This window comes from Hevea brasiliensis, chromosome 15 (assembly GCF_030052815.1).
Source record: "Hevea brasiliensis isolate MT/VB/25A 57/8 chromosome 15, ASM3005281v1, whole genome shotgun sequence".
Classification (NCBI taxonomy): domain Eukaryota; kingdom Viridiplantae; phylum Streptophyta; class Magnoliopsida; order Malpighiales; family Euphorbiaceae; genus Hevea; species Hevea brasiliensis.
Window position 1 is genome coordinate 72,149,546 of NC_079507.1, and position 17,105 is coordinate 72,166,650.

General features: G+C 32.6%; 1 protein-coding gene across 6 annotated transcripts; it reads right to left on the reverse strand.

The window, feature by feature from the left end:
- Positions 1 to 3,075: 3,075 nt before the first annotated feature.
- On the reverse strand, positions 3,076 to 15,270 carry LOC110644619 (putative ion channel POLLUX-like 2). 6 transcript variants are annotated; one of them, XM_058136230.1, is made up of 24 exons: positions 14,966 to 15,270; positions 14,312 to 14,388; positions 13,048 to 13,166; positions 12,455 to 12,717; positions 11,682 to 11,753; positions 11,233 to 11,308; positions 11,017 to 11,115; positions 10,788 to 10,942; positions 10,590 to 10,694; positions 9,731 to 9,820; positions 8,700 to 8,784; positions 8,458 to 8,605; positions 7,601 to 7,677; positions 7,373 to 7,453; positions 6,676 to 6,861; positions 6,414 to 6,527; positions 5,162 to 5,236; positions 4,902 to 5,028; positions 4,732 to 4,808; positions 4,524 to 4,571; positions 4,354 to 4,423; positions 4,195 to 4,268; positions 3,464 to 3,574; positions 3,076 to 3,390 (listed from the first exon to the last, which is right to left on the reverse strand). In XM_058136230.1, the coding sequence occupies exons 1-24, from the start codon at positions 15,046 to 15,048 to the stop codon at positions 3,283 to 3,285; spliced, it is 2,520 nt and encodes an 839-aa protein (XP_057992213.1). In that variant the 5' UTR covers positions 15,049 to 15,270; the 3' UTR covers positions 3,076 to 3,282. The 6 variants fall into 6 exon arrangements, with proteins under 6 accessions (XP_057992213.1, XP_057992212.1, XP_057992216.1 ...); XM_058136229.1 differs by having other exon boundaries at positions 5,144 to 5,236; XM_058136233.1 differs by lacking the exon at positions 14,966 to 15,270 and adding an exon at positions 14,797 to 14,820 and having other exon boundaries at positions 5,144 to 5,236.
- Positions 15,271 to 17,105: the final 1,835 nt, after the last annotated feature.

Consider the following 17,105-nt stretch of genomic DNA (forward strand, 5'->3'; position numbering starts at 1 on the left):
GCAGTACACTTCAGAGGTAGTTCCTTTAATCGAGGAGCAGTGAAAACAACTTTCGATGGCGAGAAGAGTTATACGGACCCAGACGGAGGGATGTGGAGTTTGCAGTGGGCGACTATGTATTCCTGAAGGTTTCTCCAATGAAGGGAGTCGTGAGATTTGGAAAGAATGGCAAGTTGGCAGCTCGGTATATTGGACCTTTTGAGGTTACTGATAGAGTTGGAGCAGTTGCCTACCGGTTGGAGCTACCACCCAACCTTTCTCACGTTCATCCCATGTTTCACATCTCTATGCTCAAGAAATACATTCCTGATCCTTATAATGTGCTACAGCCGCGTATAATAGAGCTGAAAGAAAACCTGACATTTGAGGAGCAACCTGTAGCCATAGTTTACTACCAAGTGAGTCAGCTAAGATCAAAACAGATCCTTATGGTTAAGGTTTTTTGGAGGAGCGATCGGTGGAAGAGTGCACACAGAGTCGAGCGGGACATGCGTAGCAAGTACCCTTATCATTCAATGTGCAATCATGTACTTTATTACGCCTTGTGTAAAATTCGAGGACGAATTTTACGTAAGAGGGAGAATGTAACACCCACGATTTTATATATTATTATTGGGCTTCGTGTAGGTATCCTCAATTCGCGAAAATTTGTGATTGTCGGATGTGAATTTCCGGCCAGACAGACTAGCTACCGGAAAAGTCTCCGAATTGGATCGAGGTTTTGGCTACCTCACCATTGTCAGGCATCCCGAGCGCGTTCCCTAAGTCGGAATCGGCAAAGGTAAACCCGAACCTTGTTTTTACGTAATTTTCTAGTGCTTAAATAGGATTAAAAATTCGTAAAATATTCGTGGTAGCTTAGAAAATTATGATTCTTTTTGCAATAGCTTAGTAATATTGCTAAGGACCGCGGGGCAAAGTTTTAGAATTTTTAGAGCTGATTTGGGCAATTTTTGCAAAAATGGTCAATTATAAGGACTAAATTGAAATATTACATCTTGTGATGGATGATTGATTTGATGGGCGGGAGGGCTGTGTGATATGATTGAGCTGTGGATATATGGATTGTAAATATAGAAGTGTGTTTTGAGCCATTTTGCGGGTTGGGTAGGTCCTAGGTATAGGGAGACTGTACGGATTTTACGACTTAGGACGTATTGGTCTTTTCTTTGTTTGTATTGAGTCAAATTTATTAAATGATTGTAATAAAATTGTCGGTGAGCCGGAATGACCTTCTTCCTCCGACCTCCTCGGTGACCATCGTCAAGTGCGTGAGTAAAATATTAATTTTAATTGTAATTTCGATATTATTATATGTTCGATGCCCATGCATCACTTATATGCATATATTTATGTAGTTAAACTCTAGGCACGATTTATGATGCATGATAACTGTTAAAGTGCCATGATGTTGTTGTGGTAATTTGGAGCAGTGTGCGTGCGTTGGCGTGCATGTGATGTGGTGTGGACTATGGATAGGGCCGGGGTAGTCACGGCTTGAGTAATTATGGGACCCGATCCTTCGAGGGTAGTCACGGCTTGAGTAATTATTTGGGACCCTCGATTTGGTTATTAAGTGGAAGTCCGAGCTTGAGTAATTCGGCACGAGGTTGGATTTAAGAGAGGCTGTATAGGGATCGGCTCCCATATGTTATGATTGATACTACAGTGTGTGAGTGCTCCAAATTACCTTTTGATGTTATGATGTGAAAATGATGTTGATGTTGCATTTCACTCTACAGTGCATTAGTTTTAGATAGTTATAGAGATTATGGTTAAAATTGATATTTTACTCTGAGTCGAACGCTCACTCTGTTCAAAAATTTTCTGAGCCACGGAGGATACTTTTTTGAGGTTAACTCGCTTTCTCCCTCGCAGGTCAATTATTACTGTTTGTATAAACTTGTTAAATCTTAGAATTTCCGCATGTGTTAGGAATGTTTATTTGATTTGGGTCTGTAAACTAAATTATTATTTTTGGACCTGTAAACTTAATATTCTATGCATGTTGGATGGATTGGATGAGGAGTGAGCTCCCATTTATTTTATCTTTGATGAGTATGTGGAGGGTGGTGAGCTCCCCAATTGAGTATTTATTGTGTTTCTGGTCGGGTGAGTCGAAAACTCCCGTTGGAAAGTCCTTTTTATGGCTGGACTCTGTCCGTTTGTTTTCTTGAAATTGGGCCCAATTGGGCCTTAGAATTGGGTAAATGAACAGATAGGCTTACTACGGGCCTCGGGGCTTTAGTGGCAGTCTAGTCTTGGTCCGGCCCATAGGTTGGGTCGTGACATTTTTAATAAGAGAAAAAAATAAATTTATATAATCTTTTCTTAAATAATTTATTTTTTAGTTAAAATAATTAAACTGTAGCAATTTTAAAATCTTCAAATACATTTGTAAAACACACGAAATGTTGCATATCACAAAGAAAAATGATATTTTTGTATTTATTTTTCATAAATTTTTAGTATATCAAATTTTATGTAATTATGAATTTAAATTTCAAGATTTGTTTATTTCGTAGAAAACATTTTTTTAAAACTATTTTTATATTTTTAATATTTAATATATTAAAAAATAATTAATAAAAAATGCTTTTTTAATAAAAGAGAAAAGTTAAATTATTTTTAGGAAAAAATTTAAATAATTTAAAAATAATTTTTTTAAATTTTAACAGTGAAAACACTTATTACTAATTTAATATTATAATTAAATAATAAAAAAATTTCAATAAAAAAATAAAAAAATATAATTTTTATGAAAAATATTTTTAAAAAATTATTCTAAAAATTATATTTTAAGTCTCAAGGATTTAGATGTAATTTATCTCACTCTAGTAATCGTGACAACCACAAGCCACAAGCTATAAATTTTCTTGCAAGTTGGATAACTCTCATTTTTATTTTTACTTTTATTTTATTTTATTTTCAAAAGGATAACTCTTATTACAGGAGAAGATAAAAAAAGGAGATAATGCAGACAAAATTTTCAACTGTCATGAACCACCGTGTGCTAAAATGGCGCCATGAAAATTTGTCCCAGTGTCTACCTTGTGAACTGTGAAGACAATAAAATTTGCAAAATTACTCAAGTTAATCATTATTTTGGGGCTACTAAACAATCCATTGTTCGATGTCTTGTGATTGTGCGTGGATGTTCATATTATATCAGCTGTAGTTCCTCTGGTGAGAAATCTACAAATCTCAAAACTACCATGACTTGGTTTTAGAGAACTGTTGTTCAGTCAAAACTTTCGACAAACGGTAGATGATGACTGAAGTTTACACTTCATAAACGATAGGTTGTTCTCCTTCAAGCTCAGATATAACAATTAATTTGTCTGTCATTCCAAGTGAGAGGGGTTTGGACTTGGGAATCGGATTAATAACCTGCAAAAGTGAGGCTCGAATAAGATGTCTGTAACAAATTTGTGTAATTAATCAAATCTAGATGCTGATATACCTTTTTGTTATCTTTGACATAGCCTATAGCAACCTCTCGCCGTAAAAATGCCCTTTCAGAAAGCTCGAAGAATGAAGGAGTCTCCCCTTCCTTCATATAGAGGCTAATATCCTGCCAGAGAAACACATACAAGTGACTTGGTGTAAAACAGGTTGGTTAATAAATTACCAGCGCTCATTGGAGGGTCCTCGTTACAGCCGGATACTCTATGTTCAATTTGGTTTCTATGCTTGATTTTGTTATTCTCCAATAATGACAGCAAAGACATACAATACCAGTTATACAAGTATTTTCAAGGAATGCCAATGCCATTCTCTATTCATTCACCATTGGCACTTTGGCAGCATGGCCAATTTATCATATTTAAAAAAAAAAGAATAGCCATGCTTCATTCTCCTTTTAGTATACCAAAGTTTCCTAGGTTAATCTCTTCTCCTTGTTTGCTTTCATCTACTTAGACATTGGACAAAATGCCAGATCACCATCAGAAAGAATGAATAAAACAAATTAACCTAGAAAATTCAGTTTTCCTATGAATTGATAGCAGCACAATCTTTGCAGCATTAAAACCAAATTACGACAAATTTAAGAAAAGGTTCCCTAAGTGCCTATAACAACACTTGCCGGTGAATGTGCCTGCGGAATGTGGATAATTAATTATTTACCACCAAATTATCCTCAGGCTGAAGAATATTAAAAGTCAATACTCCATCTTAGATAAAAGAGTTTACCTTAATGTATATTTCATCCCCCTCTGCATTCAGAATGTCTTTCCACACTTCATTCAGTTCACTGTTCTCTGCCACTGTCATCAAAACAGATAATTTATCTAAAAATTTAACGCTGCAATACTAAAAATGCTATGATAGCAAGTATGGTACATTGATTACCTTGAGCTGTGACCAGGCTCATTATTTCCTCTGCTGCAATATAAGTCAGCGATGGCTTGATTCTTGTAATCTGAAGGGATCGCTCAAGTTTTTAGATATACATGTAAAATCACGATGTTCTCATCAAAGAGAACTGATCAAGTCCGTTGAGGGGAGGAGGGGGGGTTTACCTGTTTGCCTAATTTTGAGTCAACAATCTCTGCAACTAGATTTTGTACCTGAAAAACGGTCATTTATTTTCTTGATTATCTTTTCATCCAGAACACTAAAATTTATTATCACTGACATTCTTGGATTAGCCGAGATTGAAAGCTAATCTTCAGAATTTGAAAGCAAGGAACATATTGATCAAGTCTATTTTAGCAGCATAATATTCACCTGCACTCCAAGTTTATTGCAGATGTTTTCAGCAAGAAGAAGACAGAATACGGATTGCTTATCTGCTCTGGATGAATCTGAAGAGAGGATAATAAATCCAATGTTACCTTCAATCTGATAAAATATCAAATATCGTTACCTCCAAGGAGCCATTCATCAAGCATTGTTACCTCCAAGAAGCCATTCTCTATCTGTTAATACAGCGATTGACAAGGGAATGTCTTCACCTTTCTTGTAAGAATTTTCAATGTTGATAATGGTTTCCTTTAAGGTATCATAATCCATGGGATTTCCAATCTGCAGCATTGATAAGGCCACGAAGGATCAGAAGGAAGGGAAAGTCTTTGAAGAAACAGAAAAATAAAGAAAATGCAGGAAGGTCTATTCTTTGGTTGACTGAATCAGACAGTACCCTATGAGAAACTTTTACATTTTTGAGTTTGCCTTGACCAGCACTGTGGCTTGCCCTTTTCCTGTCAGCTAATGGTACATCTGATAAAATTTCCTGCATTTATATACATAGAGATGCTGATTCTTAACAATATACCAATGTATATGATCTAGAAAGTTAAAGCATGTGATACATGAAAACAATGTAGGTTTCCATCAAGTTCCAAAAATAAATACATTAATTTATTGGTGATGAGAGAATAAAATACCCTAAAAATGTCCTTATTCTAATTGCGAGGCAAATAAAAAAATAAAATATAAAAAATATAAAAAAAAAAAAAGATGAAGAAAGAAAGAAACTAAGTGCAGAAAATTAAGGTTTGAAGTTTCCAAGTGGATTGGAAATGAACAATTTTAGTCATATTCAGCAAGGAATAATAACAGTGCAGTGATTCCATTTTGGTATCAACGGGGAAAGCCCCCGCCGATTGGGGGAAAACCAGGATGATTTTGCATTATAGGTTGAATCAACACCACCTATGATAAACTGAACCAAGGTCAGTGTACTGTAGTGCAAAATTTCTTATGAGGAAAAGTGAACTTCCATTTTATGGTTATTAAGGGCAATGTCTGTATTTAAACAGAATAAAGGAAAATGGCAGTAAAAGAACATAACAAGAATGAGCATGATTGACTTACCATATCAGACTTTACAAAATTCTAACAATGACAAAGGGTTAGTTCTACTTTGTCAGTCGTAGCTTTTTAATTTTGAAATCCCAATTAAAAAGCCTACTACATCAAAAATCTAAAAAGAATGACCTGGACTAAAGTTATGGCACTCAAAAAAGGGGGAGGAGGGGAAGGAGGGAGAAAATTGGTAAATACAGTCACACAGGGACAAATTCCAGCATAGAGCATATATATTTAGATTCTTTTCCCAGATCTAAATGCCAATGGGGCCTAAAGGTACCCCTTCTTAACAAATCTTATGGGAAGCTGCATAAAAATAAATTGCATTGCAGGCATTCATGAGGAAGACAATATGTAGACACGTTTTTAATTCTTAAGCAAAGCACAACCTAGAGAAATAATAATAATAACAATAAGTTTTTGGAAGAGGAGAACTTTTTACAACCATTGCAATCCATCAACTGAAAATTTCTGATTACCGTAATTGATAAGCAGTTATAATTAAATTAAAAAGTATGAAGATCAATATGAATAAATTTTAGGAGCAAGTATGATCTGAATTAAGAAATATGAAAATTCCAAAGAATATAAGAGCACACCAATATGCTTCCAGGTCCAAGATAATTATCATATTCTTCAATCATTTCTACAACATCTGGGCGCCATCCAAGTAAAAGTATGCACTCTTTTGGTCCAAGAGATAAATCTGATGCCTGTACTAACAAATAAAACAATCATACATATACACTCTTTTGGTCCAAGAGATAAATCTGATGCCTGTACTGACAAATAAAACAATCATACATGCTAAGACATAATCCCAAGCATATCATTCAAGAAATTCTTGCTCCAAATAGATACCTTTGACCCTGATTTTTTGGGACGTTTTACAATATTTTCTAGTCGTGTTTTTCTCAATTCTATGGCGTAATTTATATCTTCGTTATCATCTTCAACTTTCAGATTTTGCAAAGAAGTTCCCTCTTTCAAAATAATAGAACATACGATTTCAGGTGTCCCTCGATAAACAGGTCCAATGAACAAAATCTGCATGAGGAAATTGAAATCAAAGAACACAAAATAAGATGACGAAGGGAAAGTAATCAACCCAAAAATTTTAGTGAATCAGCATACTTCAAGAAATATATTGACAAGCAATCATATCTTTCCTTTTAAAGAAGTAGCCATCTACAATTAATATAATAAAGATAAAAATGATAATCAATTGCAGTAACTTAAGACAACATGATGCCAAAACTTTTTACAGTCATATTAATAATATCATTTCCAAGTTGAACTGATTTTGGATCACAGTTTTCAAAAATTTGGCATGAAAACTTTAATCCATAGTTGTAGGGAGAAAACAAAGCATCAGTATCTTTTAATCCAGGTTCAACCAAAAGGTTGAACTAGTCAAAATTGTAGAATCTAATCAATTGTTTCCTGCTAGCTATTCTAATTACAAGTCTAACTAGATTGCATCTAAAAGTTATGGTCCTATATTTGAAATTAATAGGAACAAGGATGAAATTTCACAAGATCCATAGCATATACACACTTTATCACTTTTCTGCAGGATTTCATCATCATTTGGGTGGAAATATATCTTTTCGTTCCGGTAAAGACCACAAACAACTACCTGAAAAGACATCCATTTGGGTAAATAAATAAATAAATATATATATATATATATATATATATATATATATATATATATATATATATATATATCAGATTGCATGGAATTTTTCTTCTAACAGAAATTTTTTTCAGCAGAGAGCTTTACCCCTTGAAATCCATGTCTCAGTTGCCTGTACTTAATTCCTGTCATATCAGGGAAACTGCGAAGATTAAATACATTTTCTGCAATAAGTAAACATGATATCAGTTAGTGTTTTGGTACAAATTATAGCATTGGGTGATGGAAAAGAATCTTAGCCATGGAAGAATAAAAAGATGACGGAGAAGAAAAATGTAAAGTATATTATTTTGCATCAGCAAAAATATAACAGATCTGACAACAAATGCAGATGCAATTTTTGGGTGTTAAAATTGGATGTTTCTTACAAGCGCAAAAGCTAACTCATCTCATCAACAACCATCATAGTTTAAACCGACCAAAAAGTGTACATGGGTCCACCAGTTCAAGTGCTGGCTTGTTGTTACTACTTTGTTTTGAGAAGGCAGAACACATTAAAATAAAACTGTAATAATAAGTGCAAGACATGTTGACAAGTGAAACTGTAATAAATAGAACATAATAAGTGCGCAACTTATTCGGGAGAAGTAACATAAAAACACCATAGATCTGAAAGGGAAGCAGCATTATGAAGCAAAAAACCAATTCAAGATCAAATCTAAATGTTACTGGGTTAAGAAATTATAGTACAAGTCCTTTGGCATGTGTTATTATTTTAAATCAAGTAAAGCCCAATGCAAAATCAACTCTTTCTGTGTGTCTATGTGTTTATGACATTAAAATTAAGCAAGGCCACATAAAAGGAATTCTCTCTCTCAGCCTTTAAGTGGCATCTGAAGGAAAAGTTGTACACAAATCTCTTTCTCTCTCACTGTCTCCCTCAAAAACATAAAGGAGCAAGCAATACTGGCAATCATAATTCAAAAGGAAAATTCATACAGTACTTCGATAATTAAGCAAATGTCTGTAGATTTTTATCAGCCCCTTTTGCCGAGAGCACTGAACAAATAATTTGGATGCAACATTTTCCACTGGTTCTACTTTCACTCCAGAAATTGACTTTAAGAGCTCACATGTATTGGAGTTTGAGATCTGTATTTCAAAACTGATGTCATATCCAACTTGAGATCATGCACAACAAAAATCATTATATAATTTTGTGCAGGAACATGACTAGTTTATGTACCTCAACAATGGTAGGGACAGATTCCATCTTTGTAATAGGTTGAAGAGCTAACACAGATAGAAATGCATTGGTATCAACTTCATACCTAATCAATTAAAGATCAGAAATCAATATCCCTTTAACCTAGGTATAGATTAAATATATTTTCAATTGCTCCAGTATTGCTAAAATTTTATTCCATCCTTCTTCTTGCCCCTTACCCTAAAATAGACTCTAGTGAGGCCAAACAAAGCAATGCTGTAGCATAGAAAATATTTTTTCAGGCCAATATAAATGAAAATCAATGATACTATTAGTAAGCCCATGAAGGATAAAAATAAAGACTACTGGATAAGACAATGAAAAACAATTAAGGAAACCTATACTTACAAAATTGCATCAAATTTTGCGTAATTGATCACAGGACTAGTTCATGAATCAATCACATTATGATAATGATAATGATGAGATCCAAACCAATAATGATTTTAATCTATAAAATGTTGGAAAACTCTGCCAAATGCAGCTCATATAGTAAACTTCACGAGCTGCTGATGACTATTATTTGTGAGAATCTTACTCGATCAATAAAATTGGGTTAAAGAAATATGTTGTGCGTCTAATATATTGAAAACAAAGGGTTGATATTCATCAACAACATAAGCTTGAAAAAGTAACTCCATATTAATCCAGTGTGGTAGAGAAACTTAATCCCTGCAGTAAGGGCCAAGCATCAATATGCAACTTGTATCAAAATACTTAGTGATAATCCCCCTTTTTCAGTCAATGTAGTTGAGGATTCCTGCCTCATCACTGCCAGTTTTCTCCACAATTCATCAATCAAATCTATAATCATAATATTCACAGATTAACATTGAGCATGATCCTCTAATCATTTTCTATCATGACAAAGAAACTATGGCATTCTTGTAACTACCACAAGCTGATTCTCAGAATAAGACATAAGCAGTTTCAAAAATTTTATAGTGATGTATAAATAAATAAATAAATAATGATAGAACATCCTTCAAATTTTTCTCCCTAGTTCTTACCGACTCCCCTTTGTTGTCGGCAATATAATTATGGCACGTGCCTTATTGGCTGCAGCTCTTTCAAATGATTTTGTTAGGCTAAGGCTGCAACTGTAAAAATGAAGCTCAAAATGTAAGAAATGCAGGCAAACAAATGCTGAATAAAATATGAAATTGAATTACAGTTCATGTATTCTGATAAAACTGATAGGTGATCCATGGAATGGCACAAGCAATAAAATATTGACACAGAAATAAATATCTGCTGACAATAGAAAACCTCATCTTCAGAGCAATTTGGTTGCTGAGTATAAATACTGACAAAGTAGTTACTGAAGTAGAAAACATAAAACAAGTTACCATTCAGTCTATATTCTATAGAATCAGTCAAAAACAGTAGGCATTATCTCACATGCATTAGCATTAATCTGAACTTTTTGCAATACACACTATGACGCTTGGGGCTTAGTTGTTGAAGATGGCACAGAAAGGACATGGAATTGACATATTTGTCCCTAATTATTACAAAATATACAGCAAGTGAGTCCGCAAAAGAAAAGGGAAATAATTTCTAGTTGAGTACAACACCAATATTGGATCATTTTGTATCTAGGAACTTCTATTCAGGTGACAACATGGTACTAAACTAGAAGAGGAGAGAAGCCACTCTTCCAGAAAGGAGAAAGCAACTCCTATTTAATGATGCTCCTATCCAAATTGCAAAGCAATTAGACTGTAGCCTAAGTAGGTAAGCATCACCTAAACCAAATGACAATGCTGATCAATGAAGAATAATATATGTGTGTGAAAGTCTTGGGCTGAAAAAGTAAGTCCTATTAGATTCTACTGCAATTTCCAGAAAAAGAATTAATACACACACCTCTTAGTGAGGACATCAACGTGGTTAAGATCTTTGGCACAATTGTCAGCTATCTTGTCTATCTGCTTCCTTGGAAGATCAGACATAAGAAGAATTCTCTGCTTCCTTTAAAGACAAACACATGATAAATCAAAGGAACAGAATATGAGCACACAATACAGACATAGAACAAGTGATGTAAGCATAAGTGCCAATTACCTAGCTGTAGCAGTACCTAAGCGAACAGCAAACTCATGATACTTATTTAGCTGCTTTAGTATGAAATTCAGTTTACTGTTTGCTCCACAAATAATGATATGATCTGCCTCAAGTACTTGCATTTGTGCGCCTTCCCTGAGCCTTTGCATGTTAGTCTGTCCAAGTGAAAGTCCTAAGAATACCATTTAAATACAAGATTTAGTGGATAGTTCTTGTTCCAGTAGTTTACCCTGAACTGCTCTGTCATTGTACTCAATAACCGAGTGTAGAATAGTATGCCCCAGATGGCAAGAAGAAAGCCAATAACACGTTCAATGCGTGTTTTTTGCTGCAGTTCCATATTAAATGAAGTTCTTTAGCACAACTAACATAATTTAGCAATTATGGAACTGGAAGAAACATTTCAAGTTAACAGAATTATGATATTCATAAGACATCAGTACACCTTTAGATGAGAAGATGATGAACATAGACATGCCCAAGCTTCCCAAAAGCAGTCCTCCAGAGAATGTGCACTTCCTCTGTGTCATTGAATGTAGCACTTATCCAGATCAGCAAACAAGCAAGAGAACATATGAATCAAAAGATAAAAAGAACCAAATAACCACCGAAAGGGATGAAGAGTTTCAACTTAAAGTATACTAGCTTTTATATCTGCCTAATGATGTTTATTGACATTTGAGAGAACTCTTTCTCATATGAGATTTTGCACATTTCTTCCTACTTTGCAGACAACATATAATGGAGTAAACAAGAAATGGGATGTGAGTGATTGGTGCACACACATGCAAACACACACAATTATAGACACATGCACACCTGCAATTCCCCGTATGAGTAGTAAAAGTGCCGCTACGTTATAGTATTTTCCAGAAAAGGCAATAGGTAGATTACCTAAGCTTGAAAAATAGTAAACCACCAATGACAACAAAGGAGAAGCAAGCCCCAAGGAGCACTACAAAGAACCTACAAAACATTTATAACCAATCAACAATTTAATGTGGAGATTTTGTGCAGATATTCATTAAATTCATGAAAGACAAACAAGCTAGTGTAGCAACAGCATTTATTATGTGCTGACAACCAAAAGTTCCTAGTATAAACTATAAAGTGAACCAAAATCTTCAATACCTTTTATAGTTTTTTGGAATTTAGACTAACAAGAATTATAATAGATAATTTAAGTATACTCTATAAGTTTTTTCCTCAGAGGCTTTGTACAAGTACTTTAGGTTTATATGTACATAGGTTTTTAACCTCAACGATCAAGAATGAACTTACGTACAAAGCTAAAGTACACAGTCAAACCCAAAAGCCTTTGACATATTAATCTAGGCCATCAACTATTACATGATAATCATAACACAAAAAATTTCCATTGATTCCAATGCAGCCAAGTTTTCCACAAATTATCAACAATAGGACTTTAATGATATTATGACAGAATATTAAAAATATATGGCATACAAGGACATGGGAAGCCCAGATTTTCAAATAATAATTAGAATATATGCTCTTAGGTTTCTATGCAAGGAAAGAAATACATATTTCATATTTCATTTAAGTTTTAACTGTAGTTACATCAAGAATTCGTTTTATCTTCTTATCAACCAGCAGACTAGAAGATGCAGTCATGAATCAATGAATAAAGTAATTGCTTCACTTACGCTGCCACATTTCTTTCAAGTTGGATGTTAAACAAATAGAGTAAACGTGCTAAGCTCCACCGAATATCTTGAAAGGAAGGTATGGATTTATTCAAGGAATTAGATATACAAGCAAAAGATGAGCTTGTAACTCTAAAAGTCAAATCCAAAGAGGGCAATGAATCTTGAACCATCTTTATCAATGGATTTACAAAATTCGGCTGCATTAATCTGAATATGCAATAGGATGAAATAGATCCAATCATGAGTTTAGCTTCATAATCCTGCACATAAAATGAAATCAACTTTTTCTTATAAACTACAACTAAAAATTCACAATTATCCATGATCAATTTAAGCAACAGAAGTATGCTTGAATACGAATTCTGGTCATTTTTTTTTTTGGGGGTAGAACTCCAGAGTACCATCTAGAACAAAAATCAACACAACCAAACCATTATCAATTTTCTTATGGGAATACATCATCCTGGAAGAGGAAGCTTATTACAAATCCCACTTCTTGTATTCAGGTAAAAGAACAATAATCAAGGCAGCACATTCTGAGGAAACATCCATATTTTAACTTTATCAGGTTATTTTCACTTAATTCTCACCTGGGAACTACCATTTTTCCTCATTCTAAACAACCTGAGATTCGAATCATTTGAATTATCCAAGTGAGCAGCACAATTCATCTTATCCCCCAACCTCGGAGAACTGGCTTTCCAATTCCCTGTAAAAATATCATCAGAAGCTCTTTTTTTTTTCTGCGAGCACCAAATGAAAAAAGACCAATGCTAATGCATAATAACCATTGTGATGTAAATGCAACCATACAATCATACACCCCCAATAAAAAAAACAAAGAGAATGACTCCATCTCTAGCACCCCAACCCCATTCCTTTTCATTCATGGTCAACTACCACCTGAAAACAGCCAACCAAATATAAATATTTAAGTCTATGGGGCCAAATAATAAGAACAGTTACCAAATTTAACAACATTAGGCACCATATCTCAGCACTAGAAGTATAGCTATCTGCACAGTGCTTTTGAGATATACCCACCACTACCAGGTTGGATTAAGCACAGAAATAATAGACAACATAACATAAGAAGGCTACCACAGAAACAGGCAAGAAAATACAGGCATGATATGGGTCATGGTGCCTTGGCACATGTTAAATCGTCCAGTGAACCTATGTTAACAAGGGCTTTTCGGAAAGGTCTTTGCAAACCATGACCTGAATGACCCAATTCATAGCATGCATTGATACACATGCACAGGTCATCTATCATCTAGAATAATGAAAGTAACAAGTATCAAGAATTTAATTGTACAATTATATAAAACACCAACTAAACATATCTAATCAAAACATCCAAGAAGCTCAATGGGGAACAAACAGATGAACAATTAATACAATTTGCTAAGAATGAAAACTAACTTAAAAGCTTACAGAAGTACCTATAATAATGTGGACCTATTTAACAGGAAATTCCCTGAACCTATATGTGCTTCTTGAAAAAACTCATGAAAGAGGGTTCACTCACAGTACCAATCACAAGTCTGACATGTTGATCAATGCCAAACCTAATCAAAAGTAGCTCCAAACCACCATTGTCAATCTCAGAGCTAATGAAATTTCATTTAGTTGACTTTAGTTGGCTTTTAAAGATAAATTTCCTATTTACAATTGCTTTGCTGTTGTAATTCCTAATCTTCCCTGCCTGGAATCTATATAGAGCATAATGAAATGCACATCATGAAATAAGACCCCCTTTATTTTTGGAGCCAACATGAGTTCTCCATCTTCATTATTCAAGGGGAAAAAAAAAACTACCATTATCAATCCCGTATACTGCTTCTAACTCACCACCAAAGTCTATTCTGAAATTATGTGCATGTAAAGCAGAAGACTTGATCCACCACAATTGGCTTGGCATTGATTTCCTGTTGAACTATTACATCAGCATGAAACTTAACAGCTGCCATTGTTATATAAACACAAGCACTGACAAAATAACTCAACATAATACTTCCCTTCTATTACATTCTACACTATGTATAAATATGACTGACAGTAATAATATTTAAGTTATTCCCATATGCAAAAACAGAATATAATATATCAATTTACTACTTGGAACGGTTGAATTCATGATTTCTTGAAAAAATTATAAACACAAAGAAGGATAAGAAGCACGAACACAGAGCTCACCTAGTAGTCTATGTGTCATATTATGATTAACATTTATGACTTACAAACGATTGCACAGCGCTTATTATGAAAAAGTTATTCCATAATGAAATTGTTTTCAGAAACGATTCAAGTGCTGCTCAGAAAACTATGATTCTTACTAGCAATAGCACCATTTCAGAGGAGGAAATGCCCAGTTTTCAAAAAAAAAAAAAAAATGAATAGTAATTCAAAGTCCATGCAACTTCATAAATAGTTGATGCATAGAATTTATTCGAGTAAATGCTTTGCACTAACAATGATAGTCAATGAACATGAAAAAGGAATTACCTGTTCATCGAAGGAGGAGAAATACGATTTAGTCCTGGGACTGGAGGCGGTAAAACTAAAATCCATGGGTGGGACCTCTGCATGGCGGTAAGAAGCAGAAATACTGAGAGGAAAAATGAGAGGAGCAGGAAGAAGAAGAAATACTAATTAATATTTTGGTGCCTCCCTTGGATAAAGAAACAGAGCTGAAAGGGATGGAAAGAGAAAGGAAAGGGAAAAGGAAGTGTCCTTTCAGTTGAATCAGCCTGAACGATCACAGATAAGTTCGTCCGGGGAACCACAAAGCCTTCGTTTTTTTTATTATTCATCTCTTGCACGAGAAAAGCGCCCTCTAGTCATTAATACAATAAAAAATAATTTTTTTTAATTCTCTAATTATTTTTCTATAAAATTTGTCTAATAAAAAATTGATAATTTTATTAATTAATTTTATAAAATGGGTAATTTTTTTAGCAGGTAAATTTTATAGTTACTTAATTTTTACAAAAAAAATTATAATTTTATGCAATATAAAATAATAATTATTTGTGCATAAAATAGTTATTTTTAGAATAATACCATTTATTATTATTATTGATAATATTTATTCTATAAAATGTCGTTACTTTTTTATTAATTTAATATATTTTTATGAGATAATTATTTTACGTTTAAAATTTTTAGCAAAATAATATTACTTTATTTTAATCGTAATTATCATTAAATTAACAATTTTTTTTTATTAAATTTATATATATACTTTTAAATCAGACTTTATTTTAATGTTTATTAATTTTTAAAATAATTTAAATATATTTGAGGAAAAAATATATTTTTAATATTATTAATTTCTTTAATTAAAAAAAAAATCCCCTACCCGCCTCGCTTGTGCCTGTTTAATGTCGCCGGTGGCTCGCTGAGTGCACTTTCATCGGGTCAACCAGCAACGGACCAATGGTCTCTTCACACTCACCCAGTCACCCATTCTTTTTACGCTCTACAATAAGGAGAAATTACTATATTATAAATTGTTTCTTAAAAAATAATTAAATTTAATTCACAAATTTTTTAGAATAATTTTAATTTTAAAAAATATAAAAATTTTATTTTTGAGTTGATTGTTTAAATAAGATAACTATAATTATTATATTTAATTATTTTAATATATAAAAAATAATAATAATTTTATTAATAATAATAAAAAATGTGGTGTTTACGTTTATTATGAACGGGATATTACTTACAAACTTTTGTCAATAATCATATAGAAATAGAAGTGAAATTTTCATTTGGTTGAGACTAGAGCCGTGGAGGCCAGGGCTTTGTCCATGAACCAGGACCACGAAGGACGGCTGTCAAGCAGAAACTAGACCTGCCAATTTGTTTGTATTCTGTGTATGATTAATAGTCGTATGGATCACATGAGAGATTACTGAGTGTACTCATTTGCACATGTATAATTTTTTATAATTATATAAAATTTATTAATTTATTTTTTTATTATAAAGAATATTTATTTTTTTATAAAAAAATATTATTATTTTTATAAACACTGAAAATATTTTATAATCATTATGATCCACCACATACAACATTGAAATTAATACAACTTCGGGCACAAAAACTTTGGGCAAAATGTTCAATAAATTGCATTTATTGAAAATGTTTTACTTAATTTTTTCAGTTTTTTATATAAATTAATTTAAAATTTTGAGTTTAAGTTTAATTTAATTTAAAAATTAAAATTTATAGATTAATTTATTATATTTTTATTTAAATCAAAGACTAAAAAATTTATTTTTTATTTTTTATTAAATTTCTTAATTTTTTAATTTAAAAAAATAAAAAGTTAATTTCTTAATTTTCTTATTTTTAAATTAAATTAAATTTAAATTTAAATTTTTGAATTAATTTAAATTAAAATTAAAAATAAATTAAATTAAATTTATCCAAATAAAATTTATTAATTTCATGTTCTACTTTTGCATTTCTGGTAAAATTTTGAATTTATTAATTTTGATAATTCAGTATAAATTATAAACACGGAATATTTTATGAGATTCGCATTTATATATCATTACATTACGACATTTGATAAATTATATTGAAAATAATTTTTTTAATTATAATTTTATTAAAAAAATTCAAGAAAAACTTAACA

What these genes read in the sequence shown, in the direction of transcription:
- LOC110644619 (XM_058136229.1), bottom strand. Translation starts at nt 15,048, where the DNA reads ATGCAGAGGTCCCACCCATGGATTTTAGTTTTACCGCCTCCAGTCCCA. An exon ending in TTTCAGAATAGACTTTGGTG is followed by an intron (nt 13,167 to 14,311) that starts GTGAGTTAGAAG and finishes ATATTTTTACAG; the next exon opens with GGAATTGGAAAGCCAGTTCT. An exon ending in TCCTGCAGAAAAGTGATAAA is followed by an intron (nt 6,862 to 7,372) that starts GTGTGTATATGC and finishes TTCCTCATGCAG; the next exon opens with ATTTTGTTCATTGGACCTGT.